General features: G+C 38.9%; 1 protein-coding gene across 2 annotated transcripts in view; it reads right to left on the bottom strand.

Annotated features, from left to right (window-relative positions):
* iqca1 (IQ motif containing with AAA domain 1) overlaps positions 1-16,633 on the bottom strand; it is a 169,207-nt gene that overhangs the window by 73,215 nt on the left and 79,359 nt on the right. For both annotated transcript variants that reach the window (XM_052018883.1, XM_052018892.1), the window contains exons 10-11: positions 16,045-16,151; positions 1,114-1,209 (exon numbers count right to left, since the gene is read on the bottom strand). In XM_052018883.1, the coding sequence (XP_051874843.1) occupies positions 1,114-1,209; positions 16,045-16,151 (203 nt within the window). The remainder of the gene's footprint in view (positions 1-1,113; positions 1,210-16,044; positions 16,152-16,633) is intronic.

Genomic DNA, 16,633 nt, shown 5'->3' with positions numbered 1-16,633 from the left:
CAGGTCTGTGGCATAAGTACAGAAGGGTGGAGTCAAGTAAAGCTGCAGTGAAAGGAGACTCGATAGTAAGGAGCACAAATAGGAGATTCTGTGGCCACAAACAAGACTCCTGGGTGCCTGGGTCAAGGATGTCTCTGAGCGTATGCAGAACATTTTCAAGGGAAAAATCGCCGTACACATTGACATAGGGAAAAAGGAATGAGGATCCGCAGTGTGGATATATGGATTTAGGCAGAAGGTTAAAAAGCAGGACCACAATGGTTGTAATCTTTGGAAAACTCCTGGTGCCATGCACTAGTAAGGTCCTCTTGCAGCTCGTTCCATATACTCACCACCCTCTGCATGAAAAAGTTGCCCCTCAGGTCCCTTTTAAAACTCTCTCCTCTCACCCTAAACCAACGTCCCCTAGTTTTGGACTCCCTACCCTAGGAAAAAGATTGTTACCATCCACCTTATCTATGATTTCATAATTTTAAACACTTCTATAAGGTTGTCCCTCATTCTCCCATGGTCCATGGAATAAAGACCTAGCCTGGCCTGCTTCTCCTGGCAACATCCTTGTAAATCTTTTCTGCAATCTTTCCAGTTTAACCACGTCTTTCCTATAACAGGATGTCCAAAACTGTACACAGAGCTCCAAGTGTGGCCTCACTAATGACTTATACAACTGCAACATAATGTTCCAACTTCTGTACTCAGTGCCCTGACTGATGAAGGCCAGCGTGCTAAATGCCTTTTTCACCACCCTGTCTACCTGTGACGCTGCTTTCAATGAACTATGGACCAATTTTGTATCCAGCTTACCAACTCGCTCTGGATCTCATGTGACTTAATCTTCCGGACCAGCCTGTCATGAAGGGTCTTCTCAAATGCTTTACTAAAGTCTGTTAAGGAAACATCCACTGTCCTTCTCTCATCAGTCATTTTTGCCACCTTCTCAAATGTGCAATTGATCTATATCGTGCTGCATCCTCTGACAACCTTCCTTGCTATCTGCAACTCCACCAATGTTCCTGTCATCTATTGTTGCCAGGTCCTGTGTTGTACTTTCAATAAGCCTGGTTCTGTGCTGTACTGTTCTCTGTTCCATATAACAACATTCCATGCACTTACCTTCTTCCCATCTTTCTTTCCTTTCCTCTTTGTACTCTTATCCCTGTCCACTGCTATTTTTAAGTTCTTCAGCTCCTGTCTCATTAGTTCATCAACCTGCAATATATGAAAGTAATCGTAATTTTACATTATTAACAGTTCATCTTTTAGTATCATCAGTTCTAGCTGAGCTGATAATCAGTCAGGATTTCATTTACAGCAGATGCATGTACGTAAATATCCAATGAAAAGGCAAGCAACAATGTTTGAAATCTTGGACAAAGACTGATGGAAAAACACAGCAATGTACCTGCATCTAAAAAAAAAGAAAATTTAAATTAAACTTTGAATCAAAGTAACCCCTAAGTCCCTTAATTTAACTGAAGAAAAAAATCAAAGAAGGGGAGACCTAGAGTCAAAAATCAGTGGTTAGATCTGCTCACTTGGGTTATCACTAACAGTTAAAAGGGTTTAACACCTTGTGAAAGATTTTCATCAGCAGATTAAAAAGTGATGATTAATTAATAAAGATCATATTGTCAGACACCAGAAGTGTATTAAAGTAATGCAAGAGTAATGTCAAACGAGCAAATGTATTGATTGGCAGGTGCATGAGAAAAATAGGAGGGTTTTGAAGTTCTTGAAACAGTTCTCACAGAAACAGAGGGGGAAGGAAGGAAAGGGGGATGCTTTGTGATGAGATCACATTGTGGATGCAGGAACAGACACAAAGGAACAGGAACGGGCTAGCTTGTACCTCATTTAGAGATCCACTGGGAAAAATTAGGCTGCACTTATTGTTGGCCATATGCAATCAAGTTTCCATGCAGCTGAATGACTTAAAAAGACTCTTCCTCACCAGGACCAAGCCTGGCACTAGTAACCAACTTTAGTGGGTCTCGTTTAAATCAACTACTTCCCAGTTCTCCTTCAGGTCCCTTTATGATACTGACACCATCCTCCTCAGGCCTTTGACCCTCACCCATCAGATGGATACCTAATCCTTCCTGTTCAGTGACCCCTCCCCCAACAGCATTCAACCCCCACTCACAACTGGGAATTACAGACTTAACTACTGATAGATGATATAAGCCCTAACCTCCTTTATAATAAAGTCTCATATCTGACCCTTATGCTCTGTGATCCTCCCCCACCCTGCTGGTTGCAGGTTGCAGGATGCAGCCCCAACTCCACCTGAATTAATTTGCATACTATGCACTGCTGCCATGTAACACTGATTCAATAGCACCCATTGCTTCGGGCACTACTGAAATTCTCATGACCAACATGGTTTTTGACCTGCCACAAAACAGCCAGTTAACATGAATCTGTGAACACCAAGGAAATTGTAGATATCTATGCATTTCTTTATAAATTCAAAGTAGACGATCTCACATTTGTGTACATTGAAATCCAGATGGCAGTTTTGCCCATTTCATTTAACAATATATATCTGAAACCAAATGCATCAATCAAAAGTCTTATAGCACTATCAATGTTTAAGTTATCAGTAAACTTAGATATGTGGCTTTCTATCCTGTCATCCAACTCATTTGTAAAGCTGGTGAATAGTTGCAGCCCTAACCCAGATTCTAGTTAGACACTTGCTAGTCACATCATGTCCATTTGAGGTAACCCTGTTTCATGCCTCCTGGTGTTCATTCAAGTTCAAACTTGACGCAGAAGGTGACATGTAGGAACAGGAGTGGGCTAGCTTGAACCTCATTTAGAGGAAATTTCTCCAGCATTGCCAATTTAAAAAAAGGGTCAGATTTTATCATGACATTGCAATAGTCAATTAAGGACTTAAACCAATGTACATGGATGCAGACTAGATTACTTGGCTTGCTGTTGCATTTGTTTGCATTCTACTTTAATCATTGCATTCTACGGGCAGCTGGAAAGAATAGAAGGTAAAAGTGATGAGAATCTGCCTCAGGTTGTTAGATGTTGCATTCACTCCGAATAGTTGGTAAAGCAAACAAGACATCATATAAAATTCTCAAATTTCCGTCATCTATTATAAAGTGAAACTAACTGCAATATAAATTTTATAAAGATTGTACACTTTATGTTAAAGGTCTACCTTTAAAATCATTCCTAAAACACAGAAAATTAATGATGTGTTGAGAGAATAAATATTAAAAGAAATTTAAAACATGCACAGCTTTGCATGTTTAGAAGCAATATCATATTGAATTTGCTATTTCAAGCCACATCTCTCCATGTGCAATCATTTCTAATAACAAGCAACAGGTCAGCTTCCCTGCCCCATACTGTTTGTCACCGAATTATATCTGGACAGTAGTGTACAGAATATCCTGTAATAAATTCAAATCTATTTTAGAAGCAATTTAAACAAACTTGCTTCCAATGTGGTGTGGCAGGATAAATTCCAATATGAATGTAATTAAAAAAGACTTACGGAAACATCTTTGTTGCATGGGAATCAGAGAATACCAGATGATTTTGCCAGGAATATGATATTAAATGTTGCACGTGGAAAAATGAAGCAAGATTTTTTAAAATTGAAAGCTGGAGAGAGAATCAAAGACCCCTTTGGGAACTGGGGATAACTTGTTTTTCTGACACACCTTACTTTGGAATTAGTAAGTAAGTTTTACCAAAAGCTGTACATAGAGCAAAACACAGGCTGTTGTTCATGATGGATTTCTGGCTTTTGCAATTATTTTACTTTGTAATTATTTAACTGCAAAGCAGGGTATAAAATACTACAAAGAACTATACCCCTTTATAAAAACCTATCAATTTTGACTGAGTAGATATAAATAGGCTGACTTGAAATATCTACTTCTAGTCCTTGTGAGAATTTTAAAAATTATCCAAGCACAGATAAACCCATCCTTCTCCAAGTTACATTTATAGTGGTCCAAAAGTTCAACCTGTTCTCATCTAAGTGACTTTCCTTCAAGTATCAGCCTACGTGGTTGATGTAGGCAAATAAATGTGGTGGCAATCATGCTGAACCATCCCTTTGAACCAACGATATGAGGCTAACTTTAGTGTTTCCACTGCTAATTGAGCACAGATCAACTACCTCAACAAAGATTGGAGATTCAACCCACGTTCTTCTAGCCTTCTATGGCTCAGTATCACACTAGAAGTTACTCTGTCAGCCATCAGAAGATCCTACAAAAAACCTAGTTCCATGTTCCCCGTGTGTATTTTTTGTGCAAACATTTTATTCTTCTTCCTCTGTCATCTTTTCCACCTTCTCAATATGGTTCTGTTCCACTCTCTCTACCCAGCAAGCCCATCCTGACATGTTCTGAAACAGAATTGTCACATCAGTAACCAATTAGGTAACACAAATGGTAAGGCTTTCATTTAACAAAATAGGATTCCATTAATGATCTAGATTCTCTTTTTTAACTTATTCATGGTATTATGGGTGTGGATGGCTAGGCTGGATCTTACTGCCCCTCCATGATATTCTATATCACTTGTGCAGGCTACACCCAATACTTCACAGAAGCAATCAGTCTCAGTGTTTATCAGAGCCATCAAAAGAAAGTATTTTTAATGAAATGTTATTCATAATCTTGATATCTATTTGACAATCCTGGATATAATACAAAAAATCAAATCAATAGATCAGTTTTTAAGCAAAATTTAGTTAGCAAACTTGAAACTGTATATGTTATTTATTTCAATGACAGCATTTAAGGCAATTAATTTGAAGAATCAAGTTGTCACAAAATTTTCTGCATTGATTTAATATAGCGTAGAAACTGACAGAACAGCGGTGGGAATTTAAAACAGGTCACTGGTGCTGTAATAGTGTTACGCTAACCACTACACTACCATGCCTGCCCTACACTAACTCAAATTGCACTATATGCAATTTCACCCAAAGATTCTGCATTCTGATTACACAACAAAAACAGTGCAACTGAGCAAAAAAATATTAGGCACATGTATTTTATTAATGATTAAGAAGTTCACAATAGCTAGGGCAAATTCAAAATTTCAGAAGACGTGCAAATATGCAGAGTGGATCCTGATTCTTTTTTCCTTCGTTTCCAGGATGGCAGCTGAAACTAACCACAATGACATTTGAAACTTACTCATGCTTAGATAGTAAAACTTGTAAATAAACTCAAATAATCCTCAAGTATGGTGCAGAAAACGTGGGATTGAGAGGGAATGTGATGATGGTAAAACTGCATTAAATAGCAGTCTAGGAGAAAGGGCCTTTTTGTCTTCATAAACGTCCATGTCGGGTTTACAATACAAGGCAAACAAATTGTTATGTGCATAAATGTTTATAGAAATCAAGACATAGTTTGTCAGATAATTTAGTTTGAGGTCAAATCAACCAATAACATTACCACAGATTCTCTGTATAAACTGGAAAATAACAAGTTTTAGAACAGGATAAAAACCAGCTTTTTCAAGGTTGGTGTTCAAAATGGGAAAAGAGGGATAGGAATTGAAAAGCAAAAACCCACTGATGCTAGAAATCAAAAAAAATATAATAAAATAGAATGTCCGTGTGTCATCACAATTTTAATTCTCCCCATTGAAGATGGATGAGTTTTTTTTTCAGATCTATTTTTGGGCTACTAAATACTTGGGTGGACCTGAACTAAGTACTTTTGGCCTACCTAAACTACTGAGAGAAATGGAAACTTTGTGCACTGATGTTCTGAAGGAGACCAGCTAGGATTTAAACCAGAGAATATATCCAAGGGACAGAACCAAGAGAAAGAACGAAGTTCAGTGAGATACCAAAGAAATCCCTTGGATATGATTACAGAGGTTGTTTACAATGATCAAGGGATCTATTCTTTTGGATTCTTCTGCTGGAATGGGAAAATCTTTCCTTATTAATCTACTTTTGGCTAAAGCTCAGACAAACCATGACTGCCCTGGCTATGGTATCATCGGAAAATACTTCAACACTTTTAATGGGGATGAAAACTGCACATTTGACTTTTTAACTCACTTTAAATTTGACAAATGTGGAGACTACAACATGCAACATTGGTTGGGGAACTACAAAGGAAAACATTCTAAAAGAGCCATGGAAGCATTGGGTCGAATGTTGCAAGATCTTAGATGCAATAATAAATTAATGGTAGGAGTTACTTTAGTGCTATCTGGAGATTTTCATTAAACACTACCAGTAATTCCAGGAGGTTTTCCCATTCCAACAGAAGAATCCAAAAGAAAAGATTCCTTGATCATTATAAACAGCCTCTGTAATAATATCTAAGGCATTTCTTTGGTATCTTACGGAACTTCATTCTTTCTCTTGGTTTCCTCCCTTGGATATATTCATCTAATTGGTTTAAATCATAGCTGGTCTCATACAGAAACTTGGTGCACAAAGTAACTCCTACTGTTAATTTATCTTTTTCTAGATTATCAATCCCTCATATACCAATTAGAGCAGATGAATTGAAAGCCTGTATTAAAGCATCACATACTTGGGAAAATGTTTAACAATTACACTTGAAAATCAATATGCAAGTGAGATACCAAAGAAATCCCTAGGATATGATTACAGAGGTTGTTTTTCAAGGTTGGTGTTCAAAATGGGAAAAGAGGGATAGGAATTGAAAAGACAGACAGACAATACATCTACAAAAGAGTTTGCTTTGAATTTACTCTAATTAGGAAATGGGGAAATTAAACACGAAGACTCAACAGGAATGATCTCATGGCTGGAAGGGTGGCGACACTTGTGGGCTGCCCCCAGCTCATTCTCAGTAACGCAAAAAGATGCATTTTACTGTGTGTGCACAAAGTTTCCGTTTCTCTCAGTAGTTTAGGTAGGCCATAAATAAAGACCAGTCTAACTAAATTATCAGTTCAAAAATTACTACCCCATGTAATTCAGACTATCATGATGACTGATAATGCTGTTGGGGAAAGTGTCTTCGTCCCTCAGATACCAATTATCCCATCTGATCTACCCTTTCAATTTAAGCAACTTTAGTTCCCTATTCAACTTGGTTTTGTTTTAAGCATTAACATCTGGACTTATGAAGGGTCTCGACCTGACTCAACTGTTCATTTCCCTCCACAGATGTTGCCTGATCCGCTGAGTTCCTCCAGTATCTTGCTTGTTGTGTTAAAACTGGTATGCTAATACACCTGCACACATCAATTGAACACTTCATGCACTGCATACACTTACAGCCAAGGCAATCACTTCATTCAGAAACATTGAAACATACTCAAGGACATTTTTTTTATTTCAGGAGAAAACGGCTAGCAAAATGGGGTTGAAATAAGACACAAAGAGACCATTGCTGAGCCTAGCAGCTCAGTAAGTTAGAGGTGAGGGTCTTGCAAACAAAGGCTTGGCAAAACAGAAGTCACTGAAGATAACAGATGCACACATCCAATGCACTCTCTCTTATCTCACCTTCTCTTATACCACAATCACTTCTCACCTTCACTATGCCTTTCTCATTTCAGATATAGAGCACATCCTACCAAATAAGGATGGACTGAAAGCAAATCAGTGGGGAAAGTTATCTCAATGCCAACTCCAAGGGAGTAAGGTTGCAAACCCATTCTGCCCTGGACTTTGAAGGTGTAGCCAATTGGAAAACAACTGTGTATACAAACTACAGGTAGGCAAATTGGTCCCATAAAGGATGAAAATTAACAATGGGAAATAAAGAAATGGAAGAGACTTTGAACGAATATTTTGTATCTGTGTTTATATTAGAAATCACCCAATCTGTTCCATTGGGAGTAATGCATTGGTGCAGATTGCCTCATGAGAGGTGGATTAATTTCAGGGTGGCAAACTATAATTTGTTAGGTGCAAAGTACTCAGTGTTAGGTCCTCAACTATTTATGATTTGTAAATTACTTAGATGAATAGATCAAAGATATTGATTAAACATAGTCAAATTTTCTAATGATATAAATTTACATAGGAAAGCCAGTTGTGAAGAGCACACAAATAGTCTGCAAAGCGATCTAGATAGTTTAGGTGCAAGGTCAAATAAAATGGCAGATGTATTATAATATAAAGAAATGTGAGATCATCCACTTTTGTAGAAAGAAAAGAAAAAAAAGGATATTATTTAAATGGAGAGATACAGACAGCAGCTGTGGATAGGAAATTCAAAAGTATTCATGAAGGTACAACAGTAACTAAGAAGCCAATGGACTGTTGGCCTTTGTTGCAGGGAATGAAATATAAAAGTAGGAAAGTCTTGCTACAACAGTACAGGACAGTGATGAGACCACTACTGGAATGCGGGATATAGCTTTGGCCTCCTTATCTAAGATAAGATTTTTCTGCATTGGAAGCAGTTCAGAGTGGGTTTCCTGGATTGCCTATTGAGATGAAGTGATTGTAGTATGAGGAACAGTCGAGTAGTTTGGTTCTATAATCATTGGAGTCTAAAGGAATGAGAGGTGATCAGATTGACTGGGACTTGACAGAATTGATGCTCAGAGAATGTTTCCCCTCATGAGGGAATTTAGAAATAGGGAGCAGAATTTCAGAAGTCTTGCATTTAAAATGGAAATGAGGAAGTATTTCCTCATTTTGAGGCAAGTAAAGTTATGGATTTGTACATCCCAGAGAGCTGTGGATATTGCATCATTGGCTATTTTCAAAGTTGAGACAGACAGATTTTTGGTCTATGAGAGAGTTAATGGTTATGGGGAACAGGCAGGAAAGTGGAACTGAGCTAAAGATTAAATCAGCTATGATCTTATTCAATGGCAAATAAGGCATAAGCAGTCATGTAACCCATGTTTACTCCTATTTTTTTATATTCTTAATGAGAAAAAGTAATAAACGTTGAAGGAATAAAGAGAGAAATCAGAAGAGAGATGAAGAAGAGACTGTGAAGCAGAAATCTGGGACACAGAAAAGAAGCAATGGCAGAGAGAAAGTGAAATCAAAAGGGAGAGTGAAAACAGGAGAGCCAATTGTAAGAGAAAACAGAAACAAAAAAAGGGGAAGGCACAACAAAAGGAAGAACAGTAAAAGAAAAATGGAGGGGGAGAAATGCACACAAAAAAGCACACTGGAAATGGAGAGCGTAGCAAAGGAACCAGGCAAAAAAGGAGAGGAGAAAGAGAAAACAAAAGGAGATATAAAATGGCAGGAGCTGAGAGGAAAGGATAACTGGATGAATATACAGACAATGAAAAGAGCAGAAAGAAAAAATGTATAGAGTGAGGAGCAGCAGAGCTGCTGGAGTTTTGGAATTCTCTCTCTGCCTCTCCAGCTGTCTTTGTTTCCTTAAGGTGTTCCTTAAAAACAACTTCTTTGATGACCTCAGGCCTATCTGCCCAAGTTTTTCTTTCCTAGGCTTAGTTGGATAATATTTCTCAGAATATTATTTAAGATTGCTGTTTAATATTCCAAATATAACTGCTTGATATTTTGTTATATTAAATGTCCTGAGTAAATTTAAGTTGTTGGTATTGGAGTCTGTGCCAAGAATGTTAATTGTCCCGAGTACATATGAACACTGAATATAATTTCAATATCCCCGAGAAATTATGGGATAAGAAACAAGCAATTTACAACTTTTGATTCTTATCAAGTGATATTTAATGAAGCATACTCATGTGGGAATCAGGGGAGCTCATGTATGAGCTTGTCATAGTCAAACAGCCTGATTGTCTGATGGTGAACATATTGCTAGCCTGTCAGCTACAGAATTTGACCACACATGAAACTGCATCAAGAAGATGGGAATAGAAAAAATTAAAATGTTAGGTTAAAAATGAGTCAACATATGAAATTACGACGTATTGCGAAAGATAATGTGTAGTTCATAGATTTCTCATGTAAACATAGTTGCCTAGAAGCTCAGTTGATTTAGAGTGTAAAATTGATTTTGAACCATGCTCAGCAAGTGTATACTGCAAACTTCAGTCAGCAGCTCCCACACTCATTACCCATCTACACATGATTCACCTTTGCAATGATTATCACATTAATAATTAGTACTTATTGTGGTCCAGCTACAAGAAGTAATCCATCACAAACATGAACTGCATGAACTGTTTAGAGGGATCTTTCAATTACTGTGGATTGTTGGACTTGAACATATTTCTCTGCATGGCTAGAAGACTATAGAGAAAGATCATTGCCAGAGCTCGATTCTTTACGGTGAACAATGGGCATGAAGAATGATTGTTGATACACTTGATACCCACCATGTAATAATTAATGAAAAGAAACACTTTTCCCAGCAGTGACTCATCTTTCATGTTGTCATCCCCCTTTTGGTGGCCATCTCAGTATCTCCTTCTGCACAAATCATGAAAGCCTGACCCAAGCAATTCTTGGCAATTTAATCAATACCAGTTGTTGAGTAATCACCCTTCGTGCCATCTTCCAAATGCCTTTGAAAGTCAAAAAAACTGTAATCTGAAATAAAAACCGGAATGTTGGAAACACTGAGCAGGTCAGGCAGCATCTGCAGGCATGGTAATGTAGCGGTTAGCGTAACGCTATTACAGCGCCAGTGACCCGGGTTCGATTCTGGGAGTTTGTACGTTCTCCCCGTGACTGCGTGGGTTTCCTCCGGGTATTCCAGTTTACTCCCACATTCCAAAATACCTATGGGTTAAGAAGTTGTGGACATGCTATGTTGGCGCTGGAAGCTTGGCGACACTTATGGGCTGCCCCCAGAGCATTCTACGCAAAAAAAAGATGCATTTCACTGTGTGTTTCGATATACATGTGACTAATAAAGAAATCTTATCTTATCTTAGAATCAGAGTTAATGTTTCAGGTCAAAGACCCTTCATCAGAACTGGGAAGATGAGAAAACAAGTCAACTTTAGGTTGCGGTGAAGGAAGGGAACACCCCTGATAGGGTGAGGCTAAGTTGCCCAGGTATTTATGCAATCATTTAATTTAAAGAATAACAAGGGCAGGTAGAAAGACAGAAAATAAACAATAGGGACATGTGACAAGGGACAAAGAGAGCTGTCGCTGAGACCCGAAACCAAAAGGAACATGGTATAAATGCAAACCAGGCAGTGTCTGTGGGAGATAAAGCTGACTCAATAATACAGATAGATAACCTCACAGCAGAACTGCCCAGCTCTGATACCAACAGAAAAAAAAGCTGCCTGAAATTATAGAATTCAATATCAAGTCCTGAAGGCTGCAATATATTGGAGGAGGTGCTGGTCCTCAAACTTACAGTGTGGGAGGCTGCAGACAGATAGGTCAGAGTGGGAGTGGGGAATTAAAATGACAGCAACTGAAGCACAGAACTCCAACAAAATATGGATATTTTCAATGCCTGTCCCTGTTTCTCACATAAAATATCTGTTCACCAAGTCCAATTATTTAGGCATTTTTCTTTCCATTAATTTTAATTTCAAGACTCTAATTATGAAAGCATTGCATTTTATTTTAAAAAAATCATTGTCTAAGAGAACTGTAACATGCCAGGCTTACACTGAGATCTTTTAACAAATTTCAAGTAAATTGAAATCGTCAGCTGGTTAACAAGCAAGGCCAATTAAATATCACAAAGCAGGAGTAAAATTTTCAAAACAAGTTGATTCACACAAAAAGTTGAGAGCAAACTATAGGGAGTACATTTTGCAAGATTAAAAAGAGACAAAACTCAGATTAATCAAATGAAAAACTTGGAATATTAACACAGAAGATCATGTGAAATATGAACCAAGAAGGGAAACGTACAAAATAAAAACATTCCAGCCAAAACTAAAAGGTTGCAGAGAAGTCAGAACACAAACTATAATAGACAGAATGATGGAATCATTTTAAGGATTTGATGTACATTTATAAATATACTGGTGATGACATGAAAATGAAGTCTTTCTAAATGTAGAGCTGTGCTTCCTAGAGAAGTGGTGGCCAAGGAGGGAACTATATGAGGAATGTAAACATGTTTAAAACATTTCATTGTGTTATGAATGGGTATTATAAGAATATAAATTAGGATTAATATTAGGAGCAAAAAGAGGAATGTTATGAAAAATTGATCCAAAGGATCATTAGAATACAGAATACATTAACACAAGTGGTGACTGAAGTCAACTCAATAACCTTAATATGGGAATTACGTGGAGAGATCTGCTTTGGTACTTCTGATATCTGCCAGAAATTCATATTGTGCAATCCCATATGTATAAACTATGGAGCAAACACTCATTGAGTGGGGTTCACACTTTCACAGAAAAACTCAAAGACTGCACTAGAGCTGCCAAAGTAGAAAATCTTCTTGAATGGCATTTGAATTTTTTAAAGTAGAAGGAAAGAGCAGCAAAATGAGAGTAGATGTGACAGCTCAGATATAGAACTAAAATTGAATGGAACAGGACAATGGCTGTCCGATGTGGTGGAATTTCTACTGATCTTTAAATTAGCAAAATATATAAAGGTTGTGTAATTTCAGTATCATAGGATTTTGCAGATAAATTAAGCCATTCAGTCCATTGAACATCAGGGAATATTTTAAAAGAATAAAAAGACACCAAATTTGGATTAATCAAATGGAAAAGTTGGCAGATAAATTCACAGAGCAAGCTACTTCTTCAATCATAGCCTTGGTTTGGATTTGGAATTACGCAGATGGCAATGATTGGAAATTTTTTTTTAGAATCATCAAGTTCTACAGCACAGGAACAGGCCCTTCAGCCCAACTTGTCCATGCCAACCCAGTTGCCTATCCAAGCTAGTCCCATTTGCCTGCATTTGGCCAATATGCTTCCAAACCTTTCCTGTCCATGTACCTGTCCAAATGTCTTTTGAACGTTGTAGTTGTACCCACTTCTACCACCTGTTCCATATACTCATCACTGTGATTGTGTAAAACCTGTCCCTACATAGAACAGTACAGCACAAGAGCAGGCCCTTTGGCCCTCGATGCTGTGCCAAATTAAGCTAATGATGTCTAATTGCACTAATCCCTTCTGCCTGAACATGATCCATATCCCTTCATTCTCTGCATTTTCATGTGCCTATCTAAGAGCCTCTTAAGCACTTCTCTCATATCTGCCTTCACCCCTAGCAGCACATTCCAGATATCCACCACTCTGCATGTAAAAAACTTGCCCTGCACATCTCCTTTGAACTTTCCCCCTCTCACCTTAAATGCATGCCTTCTAGTATTAGACATTTCGACCCTGGGAAAAAGATACCGACTGTCTATCTACACCTATCACAATTTTATAAACTTCTATCAGGTCTCCCCTCAGCCTCCTCACCTCCAGAGAAAACAACCCAAGTTTGTCCAACCTCTCCTTATAGCACATGCCCTCTATTCCAGGCAGCATCCCAGTAAACCTCTTCTGCACCCTCCACATCCATTCTATAATGAGGTGACCAGAATTGAATGCAATGCTCCAGATGAGGCCTAAACTGAATTTTATTAAGCTGCAACATAACTTTCTAACTCTTGAACTCAGTGCCTCAACTAATGAAGGCAAACATGCCATACATCTTCTTTTCCACTCTATCAACTTGTGCAGCCACTTTCAGAACCCCAAGATCCCTCTGTACATCAGCACTGTTAAGGGTCCTGCATTTAACTCTGTACTTTCCCTTTACATTTGATCTCCCAAATTGCAACATCTCACACTTGCCTAGATTAAACTCCATCTGCCATTTCTCCGCCCATATCTGCAACTGATCTATATCCCGCTGTACCCTTTGGCAATCTTCCACATTATCCACAATGCCACCAATCATTATGTCATCTACAAATATGAATCCACCCATTCACCTTTTCATCCAAGCCATTTATATACGTGTGCGTGTATATGGTCCCAGTATGGATCCCTGCAGAACACCACTAGTCATGGACCTCAAACCAGAATAAGACCCATCAACCACTACCGTCTGTCTTCTGTGGGCAAGCCAATTCTGAATCCAAACGGCTAAATGACCCTGAATCCCATGGACTTTAATCTTCTGGATGCACCTTTCATAAGGGACCTTGTTGAATGCCGTACTAAATCCATGTAGGCGACACCCACTGCTCTACCTTCATCAATCAGCTTCATCACCTCTTTGAAAAACTCAATCGTTAATAAGATCTAAAGGGGTCTGAAAGATTTAAAGGGATCTCTCAGGTTCCCTTTAAGTCTTACCCCTCTCTAAATCTATGCCCTCTTGTTTTAGACTCCCCGCCCTGGGAAAAAGACTGTGACCATCCAGCTCATCTATATCCCTTATGATTTTATAAACCTCTATATGGTTATCCCCCAGCCTCTTTCACTGAAGGGAAAAAAGTCTCAACGTATTCAATGTCCCCTAATAATTCAAGCCCTCCAGTCCTAGAAACATACTTGTGAATCTTTCCTGCATGCTTTCCAGCTTAATCACATCATCCCTATAGTATGGCGACCAGAACTGTGCCCAATACTCCAAGAGTGGTCTCACCAATATCTTGTACAGCTATATCATGATATCCCAACTCTTGTACTCAATGCTATGACTGATGAAGGCAAGCATGCCATATGCTTCCTTCACCACCCTGTCGACCTGTGTCACCACTTTCAGAAAACTATGTATTTGCACCCCGAGGTCTCTCTGTTCTACAACACTCTCCAGGGCTCTGCCATTCACTGTGTATGTCCTGCCCTGGCTTAACTTACCAAAATGCAACATGTTACCTGTGTCTGAGTTAAATTCCATCTGCCATTCCTTTTCCTTGCTGTAACCTAGATCCTATAGTAACTTTAGATAGCCTTCTTCACTGTCTACCACACCACCAATTTTGGTGTCATTCGCAAACTTAATAATCATGCTATCAACATTCTCATGCAATTTGATTGATATATATGACAAACAAAAGAGGACCCAGTACTGATCCATGCAACACACCACTGGCCACAGGCCTCCAGTCTGAAAAACAAACACCCTCTGACTCCTACCATCAAGGCAATTTTGTACCCAATTGGCTAGCTCAGCCTGGATCCCATTCCAGACCAACCTACCATGCGAAGTCTTGGCAAAGGTCTTGCTAAACACGATCTCCCACACAGAAAGCCACACTAATCAAATTCATGAGCCATGATCTCCTACACACAAAGCCATGCTCATCAAATTCGTGAAGGATAGAGACAATTGATCAAAGTCAACAGCAAGAATGAAAAGCAGTGGGAGTCATAGAGTAATACAGCATGGAAACAGGCCCTTCGGCATCCTCCCTGCTAGTCCCAGTTGCCCACGTTCAGCCAATAACTCTCCAACTCCTCCCTTCCATGTACCTATCCAAATGCCTCTTAAGTGTTGCAATTGTACCTGCCTCGACCACTTCCTCAGGCAGCTCATTCCAGGTACTCACTACCCTCTGTGTAAAGAAGTTACTTCTCAGGTCTCTTAAATCTCTCCCCCCTTATCTTGTATCTGTGCCCTCTAGTTATGGACTCCCCAACCCTGGGGAAAAGACTGACTGTCCACCTTATCTATTCCCCTCATGATTTTATAAACTTCTATGAGGTCACCCCTCATTGTCCTACACTCCAAGGAATAAAGATCCAGCGAGGCCAACCTCTCCCAATAATTCTTGCCCTCTATTCCAGGCAGCATCCTCATAAATCTCTTCTGTACCCTCTCCAGCTTGACAATGTCTTTGCTATAACAGGGTGACTAAAACTGCACAGTTTTGGAGAAACTGTACAGGAGAAAATAATATGGATCAAGATTCATTCACGAGATAATACCACAAGTCTGAGTTTTAAAAAGTCAGTGCACTACAGAAGGAAACAAAGACTAAAAGAAGTTAAAAGGCTCAAAAATTCAAGAGGACCAGGCAGGTTAGAGTGGAAAGTGAAACAGTGAATCTAGAAATAACTCTGGAAATGTACAAAGGAATATCAAGGATCAAACTATCGCAATCAATGTCTCTAAGTTTCATAGCTTTATCTGTTGAATTTGTAATCTAAAGTATTTTTTTGTCATTTTCGAATACTGCTTTGTGCTTTACAGACCACATTTTTTTATACCTGCACTCTGATTTCCTCCTCCACCTCTTTGCGTTTATCTTCCTTGATGAGTTCAGCAACATACTTCTGGGAGAGGTTTGTGCGCTCATCTCGGTTCTGCCAAACTCCTGTTGTTCACAAAGAAGGAAAGGAGCTGATACTCTACTCATAAAAAAGCTCATCATTTTACCCAACATTATCAAAATTTCTCAATTCTTTTGCTTTACAAGCATAAAGAGTGATAAAATCAGACTATGATCATCACCCTTCAGTTTATGTAATGCATTAAGATTGGTAATACATTGCACACTCAGGAAAAAGAAGAGGGTCCTGTAACTCTGTATGAGGAGATTCCATTTCATCGCAGGGAGGGAAGGAAATATCAGGCAACAGATCACCCTGGCCTATTCTGGCACACATTTTCAGCTCTCCTTCTCTTCTTAGGCAGTTCTTGGGATTGAGGGTGACTGGCTTCGATGCCAATTTCATGGGTCTTGATGTAGCTAATTAAGGCCGATGAAGGAACCACTGACTCATCTACAGATGGAGCAAGAGGTGGCTGACGGGGTGGATGGGTGAGTAGTTGTGAGATGGCACACTCCTTCTCTTG

This window comes from Pristis pectinata, chromosome 1 (assembly GCF_009764475.1).
Source record: "Pristis pectinata isolate sPriPec2 chromosome 1, sPriPec2.1.pri, whole genome shotgun sequence".
NCBI classification, from domain to species: Eukaryota; Metazoa; Chordata; class Chondrichthyes; order Rhinopristiformes; family Pristidae; genus Pristis; species Pristis pectinata.
This window is presented reverse-complemented; position numbering and strand designations above follow the sequence as displayed.